Below are 24,438 nucleotides of genomic sequence, written 5' to 3'. Positions count from 1 at the left end.
GAATGGGGGTGTGCTGCATAAAAGCAGGGCTTTGGGGAGTGGAACTTCAGAAGTCGCCACAGGACCTAAGAATCCGAGGAGGGAGAAGCTGAACCGGCCTGCAACGACGACACCACCGGTGGAGCCCTGCTGAACCGTCTCACCACTTTTCCCAACGACAGAGGAGATCTCCAGCCCGGAGAGTCTTCTTCCTTCGACTGGTGGGGATAACCAGTCTACCTTCTTTTCGCCTTCCTGGAGCATCTCGTGGCCGCCTTGCCTGTGCCAAGCACCCCGGCAACCGGGATACCACGTTTTCACCACTACCGCGAGCCGAAAGGGTAGTACCTTTGTACCGGAGAACTCCGCGGCTGGTTTCTTCCCTGGCAGTGCAACGACCTTCATCTTTCCTCCACGACGAGATCTTCTCCTCCTCTGGACGACGCTGCAACTTGCACCCGCTGCCAGGAACAACTGCCCCCGCTGGAGGATCCTCTCCATTTAAGGTACCGTGTTCCGCCTGGCTTCCCTTGCAACCGTTTGAACGGGGTGTATTAAATCCTCGTCTCTCGAACCTGGGTTAGCCTGGGACACCTTAGCTAACTTTCCTGCACTGAACTAAACCTTTTTCGAACTACCTCCCCAAACTTTGAAGACTCTGTGTAACTGTCTGATCTTGGGCATCTTCCGCCTGGCTCCCTTGAAAGTGGGCCCGGCACCTAAACTTCCTTGCTCACCAGTAGACTGTGCCTTCCTAACTTGCTGTGGTTCTTTAAAAAGTGTTTAGTGTGTATGCTTCCATAATTCTGCTTTTCCCTCCCTTTTTATTTAACTTGTTGGGAGTGCCATCGAACGTTAAGCGCTCACCTGTCTGGAAATAAGTGGTGTTAACTAAGACTTGTCCAACAAGTAATCAGGGATGTACATATGATAATAGTGATTGTGGTTTGAACTTATCTTACCAATTTAGTGCTAGTGTGTTTTATAAGTGTGTGTTAAATAAATAATTATATACTTTTACACCCAAGCTCTGGTCAGTGTTTGCTTGTACTACTGTATTTCTGTGCCTAGTTTGTATGCTCTGTATACTGCCCAACTCGTCTTGAGGGAAGTCTGACTGCTCAGCCACAGCTACCAGTGAATCTGTGTGGTACAGACTGCTACCAAGAGGGTTTACTGCCAAACACCTGTAAGTCTTAAATCTTTTGCAGTGGTCCCTAAGGGAACTGCACAGGTTTCTGCCTAACAAAGTGTACAGTGCATAAGTTTAAATGTATGAAATGAATACATGAAGAAGCATATATACACAAAATAAACGAATCAAATTATATAGGAAAATTGATTTAATTTTTTTTCCGGGGATCGCACGTTACAAGAGTACCAATCATAATGTTTATAATTTAGGTTCCATATTGTTTCAGCCTCAATATAGGTAATCGAAGTGCAGATCCTGGAACCAAAAACTTAAAACAGCACCTAAAATTCGCTCTAGGAGAGGAATATAAGCCGACATAGGTTATATAGACTCTTTTTGCATAATATGCATTATGTACACCAGAGGTTGAAGTCATCCATTCGGTATTTGAGACTGCTGAAACAAACACATGTTTCAGCAGTCTCAAATACCGAATTGCAAACATTGTTTGTGCTCAAACGATTTGTTTTGTAAACCAATGTACTCTTATGTCACGTCCCCTTTCCTCCATACTGTATGGGCGTCCCTTCCAAAGGACGGGAGACAGAACTTTTTTCACCAGAAAAAACCTACTTCCCCTTTAAATTTAGAGGCGTGCAGGGGTGCGGCCCAGCGAGCATGCACTGCCCTGACTCCGCCCTCCGGCGCCACACCTCAGTCCCCTTTTCGGCGTCGACGGGAACAGGCCAATTTCATCAGCGCTCCTGGGTTTGGCTTCGGCCATGTAATTCCATGTGCGGATACTTCTTCTCTTTGTCTTCTTTTTTGTCTTTTTATTATTTAGGTACTCGGCCCTCAGGCGTCACGCTCCTCCCCGGCGTATGTCAACTTCTACAGGGTTCAGCAGGTGTCCATCCTGCAACGGGCTCTTCCCTACTTCAGACCCCCACACCCTCTGCCTACGTTGCCTTGGCCCAGACCACGGTTGGCAATCTTGTTCAGAGTGTGACTCCCTGTCCTCAAAAGCGCTGAAGAAAAGACTAGCCAGGTGGAGGGAGCTCTTCCAGAAGTCACCTCCAGAGGACTGCAAGAATTTCGTGAAACATCGAAACAGGCCCAAGGTAGGGGCGATATTCTCCATCGCACCCTGCAAGGGAGACTCCTTCCCAGGGACTCTCCTGCACGGGAGGGACTGCTCAGGTCCTTTTACCAGCACGTGCACCAAGGCTGCTGCAGCTACCGGCCCCCGGGCCGAGGGATCCTTGGATCTTCCCGCTGGCAGTGCTGAGAGACTGAAAGGTTCTTTTACTGGGTCGTCACCCGAGGGGCTCCGCCCTTATACCGGCACCATGGCCGAGGCGCTATGCCCGAATACCGGCAATACGTCCGAGGGGGCGCCTAAACGCAGTTCTACTGACCCCCGGGTCGAGGGTGACACACCTACCGGACCTAGGCTTGAGGAGCAGGGTGGGCCTCGTGATCCACACGCAAGAGTCTTGGAGGAGGCCGGGCCCAGTGGGCAGAGCAACACGTGTCAGGCAGCCTGACAAAATGGCTGCCGCGCCAGAAAGAGTCACTTGTCCGACGCTGTTCCAGGAATTCGGCGAAGAACGAGTGTCAAGGTGGTACTGGCCTCAACCAGGTACGTGGCCTACGGTCTATCCCTCATTTGCGCAGGGCAGCTTTCCTTTGTGTCCATATGGACAGGGTATGCAGCGGCTCCAGTAGTCTCCCGTTACCCCGTCAGCACCCTCTGCCAGCTCTTCAGTCAGTGAGGAGGTTTTCTTCAACAGGTTCCTTGGCCTCATGAAGTCACCTCGGATGGGAGTTAACCTCAAAGACGCCATCAGGGAAGTCATTCCCGCAATGCTAGCGGCACAACAGACGCCTCCGTTGGTGCCCCTGGCCCCGGCGCAGCTGCCTCCTCCGGCTCCCCAGCCGACCCCTCAGCCTCTGCCGCCTCATCAGCCTCTGGCTGTAGTCCCTGTACCCCAAGCCTCCGGTGCCAACTACCCCATCTCCAGAGGATCCCCCAGATCTGCAGGATACGGATGGAGGAGGAGGATCTGGACATGCCACCCTCAGCCAGGGCCTTCCACGAACGTCTTGCTGGCCTGGCTGAGTATCTGGGCCTATCCCAACCCGAGGTCGAGCAGCCGGCAGAGGGGGTTCTGGCGGAAGTCCTCACATGATGCCCCTCTGCCAAATCGGGGATTCCTATGAAGACCGATGTAGTCTCCCGGGCCAAGAAGGGCTGGCTCAAACCCCACTCAGCCCAGCCTGTCAATCAACGCCTGGACGCCAAGTACAGGCAGATGGAGTGGGATACACTCTTGCTTTTGGCCCACCCGCAGCCACACGAGAAGATCTTGGAGGCGTATGGCAAGAAACTATTCCAACGCTTCTTTACATCTGCGTCAGGCCAACGCCGATGCAGTGCTGCCTGCCGCCTCCCAAAGATTTTGGCGGGAAATTGCAGACTTCCTCCCGGAACTTCCCACCCAGAGCCAATTGCACTTTAAGGCGGGGCTAGCCGAGGCCAAGCTAGTGGCACATGACCTCAGGAATCCACAGTGGCCCATATTGACATCTCTGGCCGTGCCATCTGTATCGCCACGGACATGAGAAGGACAGTCGGGCTCCGAACAACAAAATTCAAACCAGACGTCCAGGAACGCATACTAGATCTACCGTTCACACTCCATCTCAGCAGCGCTCACAAATGGGTTGTACGTACGGAGTGATCCGCGGCTTCCAGGAACGTAGATCCAGGCAGCTGGACCGCTCGCCGTCTCAGAACCGGCGCAAGCAACAAAATAACAGGGGGAGGGGGGGGGAATTAAGGGCTTTTTCCAGTCCCCCCCCCCCGCGACAGCCTCCGAGGGAAGGAAGGCATGATACGCCCCTTCGGGTCCACGCGTCTCCGGTGGGGGGGCAGGCTTGCTCTCCATGCACATTTCTGGTGCCAGCATGTCGTGGCCCCCTCTCTAGTATCCACAGGGTACCGCCTCCCTATCCCAGCCTCTCCTCCCTCCTCCCCTCCACTCCCACAGGTTGGGACAGCAACTCTTTTGGCGGAGATCTGGTCGCTCGTAGAGAGCCAGTCGGTGGAGGAAGTCCCAGCCTCCCAGCGAGGCTTTGGCTTTTACTCCAGGATTTTCGCCATTCAGAAGAAGAACCAGGCGGGCCTGAGAGTTGTGGTGGACCTTTCCACCCTCAACCTGTCCTTACCCCTGCATAAATGCAAGATGGTCACGCCAGCTTTTATAGCGGAGGCATTGGACAAGTGCTCCCTGGATCTGAAGGACGCGTACCTACACATCCCGATTTGGCAGCTCCATCATTCTTTCCTACGGTTCAGGATCATGGGCTTCCATTTTCAATACAAGGTCCTTCCTTTTGGCCTCAACTCGGCCTCCAGGGTCTTTACGAGGCTCATGAATGCGGCATCGGCCCTCTTCAGAGCGCAGGGCCTCCACATGTACCCATACCTTGACTGGCTCATCAGGGCTACATCTCCGAAAGCGGTTCACCACTCTTCCCATGCCCTTAAGAACACATTGCACGATCTGGGCTTCTCGCTCAATCTCAAGAAGTCAGAGCTGCAGCCTACGCAGACTCTGACATTTTTGGGCCTCATCTGGGACACGTGCTCTGAGAAGGTATTTCCGTCGGAGGACAAAATCTCGTCCATCAAGAGGGCCACCGCCCACTTCCTCAGCAGAAAAGTGAGCTTGGCATGGTGGTTCCAACATTTCCTGGGTCTTCTGGCAGCAGTCTTATTAACCGTTACGCACACGAGACTAAGGATGAGGAGGATTCAACTGCACTTCACAGCCTCACGGAACCAGGAGCGGGGCTCTCAATCCGAGATGATCAACGTTCCTTCATCTCTCCACCCGGACCTGACTTGGTGGTCCAGAGACTCGAGGGCTGGGGAGCCAACCTGGACAATCTCTCGTTCCACAGCACCTGGACTCGACAGGAGCAGGAATAACACATCAATTGGCTAGAGCTGAATGCCATCTGGCTGGCGCTACGGGCATTCCTACCACTTCTAAGGGGCAAGGTTGTCCTCATCCAGACGGACAACTCGACCAGCATGTACTACGTCAACAAGCAGGGAGGCACCAGATCCCCTCCTCTGTGCAGACTGGTGATCAGCATGTGGGAGTGGGCCATGGAAAACAACATTTACCTCACGGCAGTCCACCTCGCAGGGAAATCCAACCTGGAAGCGGACAGGCTCAGCAGGCTGGGAGTGGACAATTACAAGTGGCAGCTAAACGACCTCGTTATTCAGGAGATTTTCAACAGGTGGGGTCACCCCAAGGTGGATCTCTTCGCCACCTGGCACAACAAGAAGTGTCCCCAGTTCGCATCCTGGCAAGGGTCAGGGCCCCAGCTCTCTGGGTGATGCATTTCACCTCCAGTGGACCGGCATGAAAGCCTACGCCTTTCCACCCACTCCCCTGATTCACAGGGTAATTTGCAAAATCAAGGAGTCTTGCCAACTCCTCATTATTCTAATAGCTCCATGGTGGCCATTCAGACCATGGTTTTCGGAGCTGTTCAGCCTCTCGGAAGTGCCCCCGATTCACCTCCCGATGGGACCAGCACATCATCTGGCACAGCAGGGGGGCAGAGTCATCCACTCTGTGCCAGGGAAACTAGCCCTAACAGCGTGGTACCTGAGCAGGTAACGGTTCGGAACCTTACCTCTCACAGGCCAATCTGGAGATCATACAAGGCGCTAGGTGCAAATCTGTCAGGGCCCAGTACAAAAGCAAATGAACCAGATTCTGCCACTGGGCAGACTCCAAGGGAATTGACCCACTGGTGTGCACCTTGGACGACGCGCTCTCCTTTTCAGCGCATCTTGCCCATTTAGGCGTGCAGGTGGGCACCTGCTGCACATACCTCGTAGCCATTGGGGCTTACAGAAACTCAGAGGAGGGCATTTTATCCTCCTCCAACCCTATCGTCAAACATCTGACGGGACTCGCAAGGCTCTACCCGCCTTTCAAGAGACTGCACCCTGTTTGGGCCCTGAACATAGTCTTTGGCACCCTGGCGCACAAACCATTCAAGCCAATGGCGTCTCTGGACATGAGGCTGGTCACCATCAAGACTGCCTTAATAGTGGGCCTTACCTGGGCTCAGAGAGTCCGTGAAATCCAGGCGCTGGTCGCCTCTGAATGATATGCCACCTTTCTCAAGGACAAGGTAGTCCTGCGGACACACCTGGCATTTCTGCCCAAGGTTCCCCTCTGCTTTCCACTTGAACGAGGAAATAGTCCTTCCTATGTTTTTTTCCCTGATTCCAAGGACAAAGCACAGAGAGTGCTGCACTGCCTGGATGTCAAGCGTGCCCTGAAATTCTACTTGGACAGGACCAAGGGCTTCTGCAAATCGGACGCCCTGTTTGTCACTTTCGGAGGCTCAAGACCAGGCTATCAGGCCTCTAAGGCTTCCATATCCCGCTGGATGGTCTCTGCCATCAAAGAAGTGTATGAGGGCCAGCACAAGCCCCCCGGCCAACATGCATGCCCACGCAGTCACGGGCCAAGGCAACGGCCATTGCATTCCGGTGCCATGTCCCTTGCCAAGTCATAAGCAGGGCAGCCACTTGCACCTCTCCCTCGGCTTTCTGCAAGCATTACTTTTTGGATGCCGGCTCTAGATCTGAAGCGGCTTTCGGACAGGCAGTTCTCGGGAACTTCTACGCTTAAGGAGGGTCTCCTCTCCACCCCGGGGCTTCAATCATTTGTAATCGCCCATACAGTATGGAGGAAAGGGGACGGGACGGAAGAGTAATTATAAATTACTCACCGTAGTGACTAACGTACTCTTAGTCCATAGTCCCCTTTTCTCCATAGGTCCCACCACCCTCCCCAATAATAATACTGGTGTCATTAGGCAATGATAAATCTATTGTTGAGGCGTCAATGGGGACTGAGGTGTGGTGCCGGAGTGCGGAGTCAGGGCAGTGCATGCTCCCTGGGCCGCACCCATGAGTCCCTCTAAATTTAAAGGGGAAGGTTTTTTATGGTGAAAAAGGTTCCGTCTCCCGTCCCTTGGAGGAAAGGAGACTATGAATTAAGATTACGTTAGTCACTACGGTCAGTAACTTATAATTTAAATATTTTGTTCACCACAACAGAACAAGCAGAAATGTCCTAGCACAACTAATTTAAATCACCTGGTGAGTTTTTTCCTCAAAAGGACCAATAAGGTTTCAGAAACATTTAGGAAAAATGTAATGAACGATATCTCACCCGTGGCAGAGAAATGTATGTAAAGAAGAGATGGCAATCTAAGTACAATGCTGTCAAACCCCTTCATAAAAGGGTGAAGATTCCAATTACTGTTACTAAGAAAAAGAATGACACAAAGACTTTTCTGTTGCTGAATAAACAGACTTAACATGCTGTTATAATCCCCTGAGAAAAGAATCAATTGAGTTCCATGCACTGTCCATCATTTCTGCCACTGATAAAAGTGGAGCAAACAATAACAGCTAGGGCACTGAATGTGGCAAATAGCAAGTCCAATCTACAAGCAAAATACTGGCAGTTCACCTGTTCTCATCAGACTTTGACGTGAAATGGTTGTACAAAGTGGTTGATCGTCTTTCTACTCCATTGGATGGCGAGACACTGGTGCTATGTTCTTCACCAAGCCCACTGTCCGGCAGATGCACCATGGACCTCTTCTGATACGACTGGAGATTAGAGGACATTAGCGCAGAAGGATTCCGCTATTTGTTAAAGACAAAATGCAAACGGTAATGAGATAGGTTACATAATAACAAAGGCAACACCCATCAAAGAAACAGAATATCATGTCATAGCTTGCGCAGAGGTTGAGTGGTCTAAACTGCAGTGACAACCCATGTTACTTTAGGTCTGCACCAATTTGAAAGAGGATTTGTTGCATGGGTGTCCAACTCCAGCATAAGCCTTCATTAATATACATGAGATAAATTTGCATACAATGATTCTAAATGTATGCACATTTTTTCTCATGAATATTAATGAGGGATAGCCTAAAAACCCTTCAGGATAGCATCCCTCGAGGCCTGAAGTGGGACAACCCTGGTAAAGCATGTGTAAAACAAGGCACAACCTTGACTTCTAAGATTATAGTCTGACCAAACCAGTTTTCACTTCATAAAGTTAATCGCAAACTTCCAAACTTCTGCGAACACAGCTAGATACTCAAAGTTATGCAAGTACAAATTAATGTACACTCTGATGAACAGTAAATGGAGAAGCAATGATATACTATTGACATTTTGCAGCACGATGGTTTAGCGGTTTATACCCCTTTATTATACAATCTTTCATTTGTGTGAGGGGGTTTCTAATTGTGTAGGATTGTTCGTTGCATTGCAGAACACACGCCATCACTGGAATGGGGACCTTGGGGCAGGGGTTCTCATCCAATGAACTGTCACAGTTAGGTGGGTGCAGGGGCTTAGGAAAGGAAAACACCAGATTGTACACAAGGATAAGCCCAAGTATTGATTGCATGCAACTGAGTTCTACGATAGTCTACATAATGACATGCTATATTATTCTGCATAACTTTTTGATCCCTGAATAAATGTCCCTTTTCGTTTTTTGGTCACAAATTACAAAAGGCTGTGTTTTGATACATTTGACCCTTTATTTGTTTAGTTTATGACAAAGAGAAACGTTTACATATGCAGAACCCATAGATTTAGAGCCATAATTCTCATCTGAGTCATAAAGAGGCTTTGTAATCTTCGTGACACTGTGCCTTCCTATTCCTGCTCAAGGCCATTACTAAACTGAAACAAACACTGCAAACTAAAGACACTACACAACACTGAACAGGAAACTAATCCAATCACACACGCACACATCACCTTATGCACACTCGTGCACCAAACAACACAACTTCTACTAACTAAAATCAAACCAGCACACAGTGACCGGCTTTTCAAAACTCTAGCTGCCAACAGCACATCAAAGCTCTCTTGCACTTTTCCCTCTCAATCCCACTAACTAAGCCCTCCAACCTTTTTCCTTTTCAGATCCGCCAGAGCGACTGGAGACCATGAAAATGGCAGCGCTGCGTGGTATGAATCACAATACCATAACATGCACCTGCATCCTGAAGACTAGTACCCTATTGCCCTAGCCATACATTTAATAATGTCAACATTTAAAAAGGAACCCCTTTCCCTTGTTTACAGCTCATATTTGGATGTTTTGCCGACAGCAAAGTTTCTTCCCTGCCTCAATTTTCACACAATCGAGTAAGAGAAGCCTAGCCTACTTGTGTGACTACATTGCATTACATAAAGGAAGCATGCTAGTAACATGTAACTTTAATGGGTAAAGGAAACATGAAGAGTTGCTAACCTGTAACATTTTTGTTTATTTATTTATATAGCGCACAGGCAAAGCCCATGGGCATAGGAGCACTAAACAAGACATACATACATATAAAAAAGAAGGAGAAAAACAGGAGATGGTGGCTGGGGGACTTGTAGTTCATAGGGGACTCGGCAAAAAAGTGCTGTCTTCAAACCCTTCTTGGAGGCAGGAAAGCATATGCAAGCTCGCAGATTGAGGGGAAGGTCATTCCAGAGACTCGATGCTGCATGTGGAAATGACCCTCTTGTCTCACAGGAGCGTTTAGAGCATCGCGTCACCAGAAGAGAGGTGTTGTAAGAACGCAATATCCTGTATGCAGGCAAGCAACAAAGATGTTTGGCTAGATAGTCTGAGCACAAGCCAAAAAGGCATTGATGTGTTATGCAATGCACACGGAACAGGACACGACTATTTGCTGGCAGCCAGTGCAAAGCCCTTCTGGCTAAGGAAACATGGTCTGCTCTACCCATCGCCATTACAATGCGCACAGCATTATTCTGAGCCACCTGTAGTTCGAATAGTCCCCTTTGGTTACCCCCAGCAGCGTGAACACGTATGTGGGACCAGTGCCTCTGGTACAAAATGGGATAAGCTGCAATTATCCTCTTGTGCACAGGCTTACATTTGAAAGGTCATGTCTGTGCCAGTATCAACAAAGCAAAGCAGAAAATGACATCCTTATGTTTTGCCAAACAGTCTTTAACGTACAATACTTGTCACTGACAGTTATAATATTGGTCAACACACAATGTGCCCTTTGCCGAGATGGGACACCCTGCATTCTCAGCAAATCACCTCCCACACGTTAACTTAAACTTATTGTTGATATGCCTTAAAAAAAGTAACTGCACCTGTACAATGTGGGGCACTAAATAGAAATCACTTGGCGGATACGTAGGTTTAGCTATACTCAAAATGTTGCATTATCTACTGCCTTGCAGACTGACGTATAGGGCAACGGGGCAATGGCGAACCAAAAATGCAAGATTCTAGTACAGGCCAGTTTTTCTGGCTAAAGTGAGCAACTTATTTGGCCAATGTGGGATAGTTTGATGAGTTACTTGACTATGCTGCTAGTATTTATGACTATTGCTGCTGAATAAATATTCTTTAAATTGCACAATTTGCATCACATTTCATCCCAAAACTCCCCCGTGGGTGATATTCAATTAGTCTGTCACAAAAAGAATGATTTGCCATTTGCAACTGTGGGCCACTTTTACATTGGTGCCTGAGACAATTGTATGCCCCAGTCCGACCCTGCTTGCAGTGAAGGCAAATAATGCAATCCCTGGCACATTGTGGTGCATGGTGCTGTGTTTAAACTTACATTTGTGTGCACATGCTTCATTATCTGAACACCGGTTGCATAGAGGATGTAGAGTGACTATAAAAAAAAATGAAATGGCGTTTTGAGCTGCGTTTAGACCCCTCCACTAGTGCTCTTCTTTTTAAAAGAGGCGTAAACTGTTATGGCCTAAAATTACCTACAATTAAACATACTGCTCAGCTGAAAGGTGGAATAGTATTCAAACAAAACCAAAAGATATAAAATAGTGGGTGCAAAACAGGTAAGTGCTACAAAGGAGTAGTCATTGGAACGGGACTGAAGCCTCTCTGCCAGTGCTCTGCTTAATTTCTCGGTTTTTCATTTTTTTTATGCCAAGTGAACACCTGCTGAGTGGCTCTGACTATACAAGGTCCTCATAGTACACTCACAACATCAATACGTTGCTTGGGCAATGGCCCTTCCTGTCACTGCCTTGGCAAGTTCACACACTGCTACTTACCCATAATAAAGGTTTGAAAGGGGCGTTGAGCCACATATCATCTTTCCATTGATTGAAGTCAGTGGCAAAGTTAATTTGAAATTACTTTTTCAACATAAACATTAAAAACAACAAAAAGGCACATTTGAAAACATCAAAAGGAAAAGAGGAAAACAACGAAAGGGAAAGAATATTGGTCCTTTAGGGAGGGCTGAACTTCAGTCCTCACAATGATAGAAGGACCTGCAGCACTCCCGGCAGAAAGGCTACCAAAGCCACCAGGATCAGATCACGAATTACTTATATTAACAGACAGAAACAAATATAATATAACTAAACAATGTTTAAAATAATAGGTGTTCATTGGCTGAGTTATGCAGAATAACATTATACATCTAAACCAAAATACAGTCAAGGATCTCAGGAGCCTGTAGGCAGTGCCTCTGTCTTATTTTTAGGAAATGGAGCAGCCCTGACCAAAGCCACTCATCAGTTAACTAGTGAAATCTTTATTGAGAATGGTAACAATAATAATAGACCACTGATAAATCCTATCAAGGGGGTAATGGCAGTCATCTAGTGCTGTCTGAAGCACTGTGCGGTTTTCTAGGTTCGCATCCTCTTGTAGGGCAGTGTAGTCAGAGCATTGGTAGTGTAGATGTTTGAACACTCGATTTGAAAAAGGGAACAGCCATTGGAGCTGGGTTCAGACCTGAGCACCATTTCTTTCTCATAATGCATGGATGCACTGCTTAAGCAAACGCTATATATATATATATACATATATATATATATATATATATATACTCACACACACACACACACAAACTTACAAAAGCAAAAGCATTAACTTCAAGTAGAAGTACGGCATTTGTGTACTGGGGAGAGGTGCTGGCAGTGAGGGCTAGCTCAACCTGGAAATTGCCTTACTATGATATTCACACCTATTGTGTATTGTGTAAATTAGAGCACTTGGAGAGTGATGTGATTTTGACTGCTCTATTGAAAGTAGCCTTATGGCTGCGCACAAAGCTAGGTAGCGTCTCTGATGTGTTGGAGCTTGATGGGACTTCTGGATGAAAAAAGCAGGTACAAGGTTTCAGTAATTATCCTTGACGCCTTGAGGGGTGGGTGTAATTGGCAAATCTGTGCTCAAAAACTGTATGGCTACATCAGTTGTCAAATACTGCATGGACCCACCCTGGCGGAATCAGCACAACCGGCTGCTCAGAGTGAGCATAAGTTGCAGTAAGATTACATGATGACTCTCAATAAGTCAGTCAGGTCTGTGAGACAGCTGACTAGTGCACCCACTTCGGGGATTTGTGTTATACCTCATTGTTATAAGTTAAAATCCTGGCATGTCTGCTCAGCCCTCGATCCCTCCATGGTCGATAACATGAGTACCTTTGAGTTGGGTAACAACAAATATGCCATTTAGTGACAAGATGCTGGCAGGTAAATGTGTACTTTACAAATGCACCCGATATATTATGTAAGTGGTGTGATTAAGTCATCTACATTAACAGAAGTACAAAACATTCCTCATTCCTTGTTTGGTTATTCCAGCAATATATAGTATTCCCGATTTGGCCAATAGAAATCCAGGATTACAATTCCCAGAGAGGAAAGAAAGACCGTAGGCAAACATTTCATGAAAAATAACATGGGCAGATTAAAGAAGCAAAAGGATACAGAAAAACCACATACGGTAACTGAGACTTAATATCGGCATTGTTCACGGAATACTGTACAGAATGGGTGTTTCTGGATAGTCAATGACTACTGTACTGTACATTAAGCACTTTAGATTTCTTTATATTGCCCAAATAATTCATATATTATATTTAGCAATATGTGGAGGCAAATTAATGAAATGAGATCATGTGTGTGAAGGATCGAGCTCACAACTACTGTGGCTGCTCGCTTCAAAGGTGGAGTGTTCTAACATCAGGACCACCAATGATCTGTCAATGATGCATGCCTGAGGGGACAGGAACCAGTTTCCAGCAATGAACGGAGTGCAGGGTGTGCCTGTGGAGGAATGCTGACCCCTGACAAGTTGACCCATAATCGCGAACGGAAGAACCACCTCACACGCTATCTCGGGGTAAAAAGGGGCAACGTGCAGCTTGTGAACAATACAGGATAGGAGGTTGCAGCCACGATTAAGGGATTCCCTTGCTAGGACGTTTGTCCTGGGTGATGTCTCACACCGTACTTTGTTGTATTGTATGGCTTGGATGAAGAAGTTTGAAGAATAGTAACAACTTGATTTGTATGTCCTTAATACGAATGCATTTCTTTTGGGCAGCGTGTTCACTCAAAGTTGATCGTTAAGCTTAATGTGTTGAAATTTGTATCTATCTTTAAATCTTTATATGTTCCTTCCCACTGCACCTTAGACAGCAGAATTCCTAATAGGTTGCTATTCTAGATCATGTTTTTCAAAATCTAATATACTTTTCTAATTTACCCAAAATGTGGGGCTCATTGATATGCTGGTTTAAAGTCTGAACCACGAGTGAATAAAAAACTAACATGTAGAGAAATCTGACAGCAAATGGAAGATCTCTTGAATTAAATACATACCTCTTATGATAACAGTGCTCACACAAGCACACTTAGGTTTGGCTCATAGTTAGAGCTTTAGCACCAACTAGTGTGAGCCAAACCTAACGGTACAGCGTTTGGTTAGTTGGTTAATGGCATTCACGTATGGATACAGATATGCAATGCTTTGGCCCACCTCTATCCTTTCCCCACACATGTTGGTGAGGTAAGCCACTCTAAGAGTGGCTTCATTGTAGCGAAAATACATGATGATCAGCCAACAGTAAATGTGGTGTGTGCCCTCACTGAAAGTCGGTGAGGCGTTTTAGGAGCAGAGGGCATATTTACTGCAGGCAGATTACTTTGTTTCTATAATTGTGAAATCACCAACATCATCATCAAGGAGATAATGGATAAAGAGGGCAGATGAAGGACACTAAGGATCACATAAAGGAAGATGGAAACTCCCCTTCTCCACAGTTGACCTCAGCTATCCAAGTTTAACAAGTATTCATTTTTTTATGTGAGGCAACATTATTTGTCAACTTGATTACCATTTCTACAATGTATAATGGAGAAATACACAGTAAAATAAACCAAAGCGAAAATTAAATATTTAATCTTGTAATTATATTTCTGAAAACTGGCTCTTTTGTATGGTGAGAATCCAAACTGAAGGTCATCACAGTCAAAGTGGGCAGAGGTAATCTTTAGTAAGGGTAGAGTTGCCAATTTTTTCAAAAGAATAAACTCACTTTTGGAGTGTTCACGCTGTACTATTTAGCAACAAGACACTCACTCGGAACAGCACATCCTGCTGTTGGCTTGCCCTTTGTTGGCTCTCGCTGGCTTCCAAGCTGAGCATTCCCAAAGTGTCACCATGTTACACCAAGAATCATCGTCAAGCTGGAGGGAACAAAGCGCTACTGGCGATGGTTAGTGCTTTACTGGGAGAACTTGGCAAGGTGTTGGGAAGCGGGGCATGACTTCAGGTCCAGCATGACCTGGTCACGGGAATGTGGCATATCATATGTGTGACCAGAGCTCGGAGCCACTAAATGCTTAGATTGGTCGCAGGCGCATGAACAGCTCTAAAGCACAAATCCCATGGTTCCATCCGTGCAGTACAGCTCCCAAATGTGTTCATGGCTCAGCCACATGCACAGCTCATAAATGCAACTCTATAACATAATGGAGTCCCATACATTGAAGGTCCACAGTGCATGCCCAGATCATATCCACTTGCCCAGTTCAGACCTCCCCTGAGACACAAGCACAGCTTATAAACATGCTTCCAGCAATGCAGATGATTTGGGACACAGCCCCCCCCCCCCCTGAATTGTATCCAATCGCCCAAAAACCAGCCCTGTCCACTCACAAAGAAGGAATAGGTGACACTGAGCCCTAGGCTAATGCACAGGCATATGAAACCTTACCTTGCACATAGTACATATTACACATGCACCTACCCTTCAACAGAGTGGGGTGATTTCGATAGTGTACACTGCATGATCTAGTGGCCTCTTGGCGCTGTTCAACACTGCAAAAAGGAAAACATACGTCAGGTGAAAAAAACTGTTAACCCGATATAGAGAAAAGGCTTATGGGGCCACCTGAAAAACAGAGGATTAGACACCTGGCTGATGTCCATCAGCAAGAGTGTTTACTTTGGGGATCTGAAGTAAAGGAGGCAGGACACGTAAGTATATGCAGGAGCTTTATTCTGCGGCCCCCGGAGGTCGGACCTACAGTAACTGACAAACGAGAAAGTTAGAGTTCTCCAAGATTGAAGCTCGGTCACAGGGTTCTGTGGACCGCGTCATGTATAACATAATATAACATCTCCCTTACTGGGAGAACAAACAAAACAGAGGAGAGGAGGGTGGGGGGGAGGGTTTGGGGGAGGGTTGAACTGGGAGGAGGCAGGTAGGAGAAGAAGGTATATGTCCAAACGTTGTATGATGAGGTGTTTGTTGACGAAGGTGATTAGTAGTATATGAAATCGTTGTTGAAATTTTGGATGATTTTGCGATTTCTCTTAGACAGTCTACCACTTGAGGTCTGATCGGTATTTCTGAGTGATTCATTATCCTCCCGCTGACCGTGGTGTAGTGTTCCCTTGGAAGGGGAGTTTTTTCCTGGTGGAGTCTCGTATGTCATGAGCTCTGAAGTACTGGGTCTGTGAATATCAGTTGTTATCTTTACGAGGTCATCTCCCGACCACTTTTTCCCATCATCTAATAGGACAGATTTGCCTTGACAATGGATGACTCTTTGTGGGGATCTGAAATTGGTTTCACCCTCGAGTGTCTTTTTTGGTTCCTTGACGCAGACCCAGTCTCCTTCTCGAATTTGCATTTCTCTTACAGCATTTTTTGAGTCATAATATTTTTTGTACTTTGTCTGCTTCTCGTGTACTCTTTTCCGAATTTGTTCCATGTCTAGTTTAGCTTCTCCGCCATTCATGAAGATCCAAGCTGGTCTAAGAACGGCTCAATGTTGGTAGTTGTGTGTGGCGTTGTTCTGTACGCACTCAGGGCATCTTTGAGTGTTTCTCTCCATGGAAGAGTATTGGCTACAGCTAGTTGAATTATGCTCTTTACAAGCCTGTTCATTATCTCCACTAATCCGTTGGACATAGGTTGGTACAGGGATGTGGTCACATGTTTGATGGATCTGTTTTTGAGGAATTCTCGAAATTCAGAAGATATGAACTGAGATCTGTTGTCCGAAACCACTTCTTTGGGATCCCCTTCTCTGCTAAATATTTCTGTCAGAAACTCTGTGACTTTTCTGGTGGTGACATTCGTTTCGGCAATTCCCCATTCTGTCCACCTGGAGGTATAGTCTACGAGTACTATTATGTATATCTTCACATCTTCAATGTTTTCAAAAGGACCCATAATGTCTATGGCAATCTTTGACCAAACATTTTTGGGTGGCTCTATGATTTGAAGAGGAGTCTTCCTTAAAATGTTTGATTTGTCACTCATGGCGCAGGCAGAACCGTTTTTTACTGTCTCTTCAGCTTCTTTCCACGTGTTCGGCCACCAGTTGTTGTTTCTCACTCTGTTTTTTGTCAGACTTCTCCCTAAATGACCTTCATGGGCCAGCTCGAGCAGTTTTTTTCTGAGTGGTACGGGAGGGATCAGCCTATAACCCCTGAAGATGTGTTTATCGTCCATAGATATCTCGTCTTTGATAGGTACGAATTCCGCAAGAGCTCGACTAGGTTCGACCCGGTCATGGACTATGGCCTTCCTGATTTCTTGTTGCTCTATGTCGGTGCTGGCGATGTTCACCCAGTCATCCTTGGGAATTGCCGGATTGATAATAGCTATGATGTCCTCACCAGAGAGTTGAATTTCATCTTCTTGGGTGGTGGACAATCTGGAGAGGCAATCAGCCACTCGGTTTGAGGGACCAGGAGTAAAACATAATTGGAGATTGTATTGCATGATGTCGAGGAACCAACGTCTAAACCTCGGAGAGATGAGATGGGGTGTCTTTGACTGGAGGACGTTTACCAAAGGTTTGTGATCAGTTTTGAGTATTATGGGTAAGCCCCATATTAAGTTCTTGAAGTGTTGTAAGATCCATTTCACCCCCAACGCTTCTCTCTCGATGGTGGAATAGTTTAGTCCTGCAACTCTCAACCGCGTCATGTATAACATAATATAACAGGATCCCAGAGGAGAAGTGATCTCCTTGGGAGACACATCACACCCTAAGAACAGTGAGAACATTTTATTTGCTGATCTGAAAGGATAGTAAAATGTACTGCAATGAATTAGGTTTCTAAGATAGGCTGGTGCTTGGCACCAGAGGCCCTACTGTATGAGGCATAAGGTCTTAAAAATGCAATTTTTTACACACAAAAAACGGGCAACACACATCTGTCTCACAATTTGGTTACAGCCAGATGCTAGATCCAAGAAAAATCTCAGTGGTAAGGACCAAAAAGTGGACAAGACTCTGACAGAAGATAGGAAGGATAGAGCGAATTTCTTACCAACCCTGCCTAGGCCAAAATCTCAACTAGGTGGCGCTGGTGTATCGCTCGTCTAAAAGAGACAGTATAAGAGATAAAACTATCAACTTCTATAGGATGTAATACATTCAGCCTTGTTCAACCTTAACCACACTCTTCCATTATGTGTGTGTATTAGGAAGAGAAAAAACAGTTAAAACAGCATGCCCAGAGGTCAGACAACCAGACATCTAATGAGGTATATCCTACATCAATCACCTAAAGACTGTCTGGCTGACCCTGGTGAGCTTAGGTTAAAAAAGACACAAAAATCACTAAACAACAATGAGACAAAACAATCCCCTCTCTCCGTCTTCAGGTGTATTTGTTAGGCGGAGTGTGGGAAGAGTAAAAAGGTTTGCTAACTACATAGTAGGCCAAGGTATGCCTCTCGAGTGTAGCAACTACCATCGGCCGGTTTCAGTGTCATGGGTGTAAATCAAGCCACTTTCATCGGGACAGTCTTCATTCTCAAACAACTGGTATAATCATATGTATCAAAACCAGGTTGAAGAAACAGGGTGGACAAGTGGGTTAATACTTTACCAACTTATCTCAAGTGCCATAAAACTGGATCAGTCTGTGAGGGAACCTGTCATGGGCTCTCCTTTGTGTAGTCTGGACATGAAAAAGAGAAAGCTTCTCCCCTTTTAAACTGTGTCGAAAGGATTCAAAATCGGCACTGTCTATTTGTTAGATGCAAAACAAGTCCACTAGAGGATCGCTGCGCCCGCATAGAGTCGGGCTTCTTGTTAACGCACCGTATCATACGTCGCGTTAACAAGAAGTCCGACTGTAGATGCAAAACAAGTCCACTAGAGGATCGCCGCGCCTGCATACAGTCGGGCTTCTTGTGAATGTATTACATCCTATAGAAGTTGATAGTTTATCTCTTATACTGTATCTTTTAGACAAGCGGTACACCAGCGCCACCTAGTTGAAATTTTGGCCTAGGCAGGGATAGTAAGACATTCGCTCTATCCTTCCTGTCTTCCATCGCAACCGTGTCCACTTTTCGGTCCTTACCACTGAGGTTTTTTCTTGTATCTAGCATCTGGCTGTAACCAAATTGTGACACAGATATGTTTTGCCCGGTTTTTGTGTTAAAATGTGTAAATAGTAAGGGCATCACCCTGGTAACTTGTAACTCTTTGCCCCTCCTTGTTTGGTTAATACCTTAAACAATGCAATCCTTAAAAGGGAGCCAGGAAATAGATTTCCTACTAGATGAGGTGTGGCCATAGCTTTTAAGGCAAGTTGTGATTCTAACTGCTGCATTCTGGTTAACGTGCAGTTTGGTAACAGAAGAGTTGGGGATACCTGTGAGGGGGGAATTGCAATAGTCCAGAAGAGCGTTAATAGGAACTCCTGCTACCACTGCTCACGCTTCATCAGGAAGGGAAGGCAAAATGTGCTTTACAGTTCTCATCTAAGAAACAGTTTTTTCTCCAGTTGATGAATACGATGAGAGTCACAGGGGTGTCCAAAAGAACCCCAAGATTTCAAAATGGACTCAAAGATACAGAAACCATTGTCAAGATACTCGGCAACTGAATAACCAGAATAAGTTGTCTGGAAATTATTGAGGTAACAAGGGCAAGAATCTCTGGATTATTCAGCTGCAGACCATTTGTTCTCACCCAGGACTGGACGGGCAAAAGGCAGATGTTAAGATGGTAGAGCTGTGGTGAAGGTGGCTTGAGGTTCAGAATGAGCAGAGTATTTATTGTCAGCATGAATATGGTTTTTGTATAACTACCTTCATGCCAGCCTCTAGTCTCTAACTGCAGGAACAGGAATCGAACCTATAGTGGTCTTGATTCCAAGTCAAACATGTTTCCCCTGAGCTATGATTAATATGTGAGGTTGCACCCTTCAATGTTGTTAAAAAGAGGGTGCAAATATATGTTTAAATGTAGGGAAGAGATGGGTGCGCCCGAGGAACTCCACAAGCGATTTCAGAAGTAGTTGAACAATAAGGACCAAGAACCTCTTTTTGGGAGCCCCTGGAAAGAAAGGAGGAAAATAAAGCAATAGGCCCCTCAGTGATCCATGGAGACAATCTGTTTATTGGGACTGTGCCCAGTATCAAAAGCAACCAAGAGATCCAACAGACAGATCAGGTAACGCGGACTCTGGTCTGCTGCTTTAATGGCAGTATCCCAAAAAGATAAAGGAAGGATTCAGTCCCATGGTCTAGATAAAAACATGACCGATAACCAAGAAGGTTGTTTGCCAATACGAAATCCTGGATCTGAATGGTGGAAAAAGGCTACAGGAGTTTGGCAAGCAGAGGAAGGTTGGCTATATATAGTACAGCAGTTTGTTGGATCGAGAAGGTGTTTCTTGATTAATGGACGGGTCAAACTATATTTAAGACGGTCTCTGAACACTTGCTCTTGAAAGGAAAAGGAGGGATTAATAAACTGAGTGATACAATTGAAAAAAAGCCTTGGACCTTCTTGAATAACTGACGTTGGTATTGGATCAACCCGGGGCTGGAGTGTCTCAAGAAATGTAACGTAGCTTCAATGTCTGTATTGAGGATAGGAGACAAAGAAAATGGTGCAGAGAAAGAATCAATAAAATCAATGGTTTTGGGTGCCTTCTGATGGGCATCAGTTGCAGCCCCTCATTTTACACATTTTCTCACACAATCAATTTTGAATGCGACTGTAGAGAGTCTGAGATCTGGAAATGGCTGAAGGGGATGCAAGGTCCTTACTTTGAATTAGTTTACCTTTGGTGCCATGCTCTCTAATTCTAGCTATGTCAAATAGTTTTTTCAACTTGATGGCATTGCGACAGGCTACGTCTACTTTACCTCAACCTCCTCACATTAGCGTTTACATTATTTAGTTTTCAGGGCTGTGGTTTTACTCATTTTATGAACAGCATCACTTAACCATGGGCATGCTTTTTTTGGTTTTAATGGTTTTTCTGGGAAAAGGTGCCGTGAGCTAAGTGCACTATCTTGTTATATCTGGTTAACAAATCATTACAGTTATGAGGATAGAAATAACTATCATAAGGTCATGGCCAATAAAGTCTCAGAGAAATGTTTTAATAAGCGGAACGAATGAACACTCAAAAAACAAATGAAAGAAGTGGGGCAGGAACAGCAATATGAAAAGGGACTATTAAATGGCCCAACCACAGAAGGGGTACTTTATGGGTAAAGGTAATGGAATCACCTTTGCTGGCCATGTTGCCAGCGTGTGCTTAGATACCCCTCTTACTGTGCATGCACCCACATGCTGCACTTGCACCAGACAACCCATAAACACACATACACAGGGCATACACCCACAACCTGCACATAAACTCAGACACTGCACTTATACCCAGAGGCTAAGCATATGCCTAAACCTGCAAACTGCACATACCCTCACACATACACAGACTGTAAACGCCCTCAAACAACTGCACATTGTGAGAAACTTGAAGGTGTCTCACTTACTGGTGGTGCCCCCTCTGACAAACTGGCCTGCCGCCTCATCCAGAGACACTACAGACTCTCCATTCGTGCCAAAAAAAGAGCCCACATTCAGGCACGAGTGTCCAATGCTTCCAACAACACGGCTGAACTCTTCAAAATCTGCATGGAACTTGCCAACCCATCCTCAGCATCCTCTGCCCATACTCCTTCCCAGGCCCTCTGCAATGTACTCGCCTCTGACTTCACTACCAAAACCCAGGACGTACTGAGCAGCCATGTCATGCACTCTCCCAACCCAACCCTCCCCCCTCTGGTTCCCCTACCATTCACCCTCCTTCTTCCTCCTGTCTCCCGTGAAGAAGTCACCAGAGGTGTCAACTCCATGAAGGTCTCTTCCAAACAGGTTGCTCCTTGCTCCTCCAGAACCATCAAGGAAAATATCACCTCTCTCGCCCCTGCTATGGCTGATCTCTGCAACCATTCCTTTGCTACTGGTTCTTTTCCTTCGTCCCTCAAGCAATCCCTCTCCTTAAAAAACACTCTGCAGACCCTTCCTGCCCAGCCAACAACCGTCCCATTTCCGTCACCCCCTTCCTGGGAAAACTGCTATAGAAGCTGGCTCTCCCCCAACTCAACTCTCATACCGAACTTGTGGGCGGTCTACATGACCACCAGTCTGGATTCCTAGCATCCAGAGGCAGGGAAACTGCTCTCCTGAACACCCATGAAGAACTGCTTGCATCTCTTGACTCTAATCCCCCTGCTGTCCTCATCATTCTTGATCTCACTTCTGCATTTGACACAGTGAATCATTCCATCCTCATAAAAAGGCTCCATGACACCCTTGGCATCTCGGAGTAGGCACTGGACTGGCTTACGTCCTTCCTTACTGACCGTTCCTCCAAAACCATTCTGGGCCCGTTCTCCTCCCCTTCTTCCTCCGCTACCTGTGGCGCCCCCCAGGGCTCCGTTTTTTCGGCCTGGCTCTTTAACATATACATTTCTCTGCTGGCACTTATCATTTCGTCCTTCTCTGCCAACTTCCAATGCTACGCTGACGATACACAACTTTTCTTCAAACTTCCCACAGATGCCCTTGCAGCCTCCTTCATCCCCGACTGCCTCTCTGTCATCCAAGCCTGATGCACTGCCAATGACATCTGCTGTAATGCCAGCAAAACAGAGATTCTCCCCATTGGGTCCCCTACACCATACTTCTTCCCTGCACTCTGGCCTTCCACCATGCCCCCCCCTGCCCCTTCCACTGCAGCTAGGAATCTCTGAGTCATCTTCGACTCCTCCCTTTCCTTCATCCCTCACATTCAGGACATTGTCATGAAGTCCCACTTTCAGCTCTTCCTTCTCAAAGGGGCTCTTCCCTTCCTCACCTTCCCGCAGAGACTCAATGTCACCCGTGTTCTGGTTCTCTCCAGGCTAGACTACTGCAATAGCCTCCTCCTTAATCTTCCTTCCTACACCCTGCGACCCCTCCAGCTAACACAGAATAGGGCAGCAAGACTTATTCTTGGCCTCAAGCCCAGGACCGCATCTCTCCTGCCCTTCAAAGCCCTCAATTGCTCCCGGTCTCAGCACAGATTCAATTCAAATCCCTCTGTATCATACACAAGGCTATCTGGGGCCGTGGACCACTATCTTCAACGATTCCTGACCAAATGCTCTCCCTCTAGACTCCTCCGTTCCTCCAGCACCAACTCCCTTTGCTAAACAAAGGGCTGGTGGGCAATCTCTCTCCTCAGCTGGCTCCCTCCTGTGGAACAGCCTCCCTCTTCCTCTGCGTATTGAGCAAGACCGCCTTAATTTCCAAAAAAGCCTCAAGACTTTTCTCTTTACCTCCTCCTTCTCCTCCTCCTCCTCCTCTCTTTCCGGCTAATCGTACAGCAGCGTGAGTGATGGGCAGGGCCCTTTTGTGTCCTCAGGGCCTTGACCCCCCTCCCCCAAATCTCTCATCCCAGCTGCTATCTTTCTACTGCACTTACTTGGCTCACCCACTCATCATTGGCTGCACTTACCCTGAGCCCTTCTACATGAGCATTAAGCACCTTATCCCTCACCCCTCCACCCTCTGCAGTTGCATGTTCCGAACACTCACAAGGCATAGTAGGTTTGTCTCCCGCTTCCCTTATTCTCATTATTGGTTTGTACTATTATTGCAATTATTTATCTATGCTGTAATTCATTGTCTTCCCCTGCCCCCACCCTGGTTGCCCTGTGGGAGCTTTGAAACAGTTTTGCTAATTGTATAAGCGCCTAATAAGTGACTAACAAATAAATAAATTACTGGTCCCCAAGGATCTTTCATCCAGGTGGCCAGGACATGGCCATTGCAAATGGATCCTGTTCCTGGGGATAAACCAGAGAGGGAGGATCACCTGGATGGGGGATCCTCGAGGAGCAGAAGTGGGACACCGACGGGTTGGACGCGGTATCCCCCTTCTTATAACACCTTTTCCCCATCCTACCCTGTAGGATACTCTTACACTCTACCTGCGCCCCTTTTCTGACACAACGAAAGATGACAGACAAACACCAAAGCCATTTACCTGACATGTCCCAACATCAGGGTCAGGCAAAGTCAGGCAATTGACCAGAATCGCACACATTTGATGGCCCATTCCCTTCCCCACAGGGATAAAAGGTGGCGCACGGGAGCACAATATGAACAAGGCAGACCACACAACGAGAGAGCTAAATCAGCAGTGCAATTCAAGAGGAGGAGAAAGCCGGCGTGAATCGAGAGGGTGCCAATGAGAGAAGTGACCTTGCCCTTTCTGACCAAGGCCCGTGAAACCTCCGCAGAAGGAATCGTAAAACCGTGAACAATAGTCAGCGTATGTTGCAGCAGATGCCAACGGTACACAGGGTCCTCCTCTGCTGACAACCAAGCCGGGGAGAGACACTTGGCCCCATGGTACTGGCCTTAACTCCAGAGACATGAAAAGCCAAGCGGTTCATCAGAGCCGGTGAGTAGAGGGGAGAGCTGATAAGAAACAGAACTGTGTTGAGCGAAAGTAGCCAGCGGCTGATTAAAGAAATTCAAGGGGAAATCCAGCTATACAAGGCAGAGGGATGTCCACAGTGAACTGTTCAAAAAGACATTAAGATGT

General features: G+C 46.6%; 1 protein-coding gene across 4 annotated transcripts in view; it reads right to left on the bottom strand.

Annotated features, from left to right (window-relative positions):
* SBF2 (SET binding factor 2) overlaps positions 1–24,438 on the bottom strand; it is a 2,983,421-nt gene that overhangs the window by 103,575 nt on the left and 2,855,408 nt on the right. For all 4 annotated transcript variants that reach the window (XM_069623660.1, XM_069623661.1, XM_069623662.1 and 1 more), the window contains one exon: positions 7,696–7,874. In XM_069623660.1, the coding sequence (XP_069479761.1) occupies positions 7,696–7,874 (179 nt within the window). The remainder of the gene's footprint in view (positions 1–7,695; positions 7,875–24,438) is intronic.

The sequence above is a fragment of the Ambystoma mexicanum genome, chromosome 11 (assembly GCF_040938575.1).
Source record: "Ambystoma mexicanum isolate Mex_15411 chromosome 11, UKY_AmexF1_1, whole genome shotgun sequence".
Lineage (NCBI taxonomy): Eukaryota > Metazoa > Chordata > Amphibia > Caudata > Ambystomatidae > Ambystoma > Ambystoma mexicanum.
This window is presented reverse-complemented; position numbering and strand designations above follow the sequence as displayed.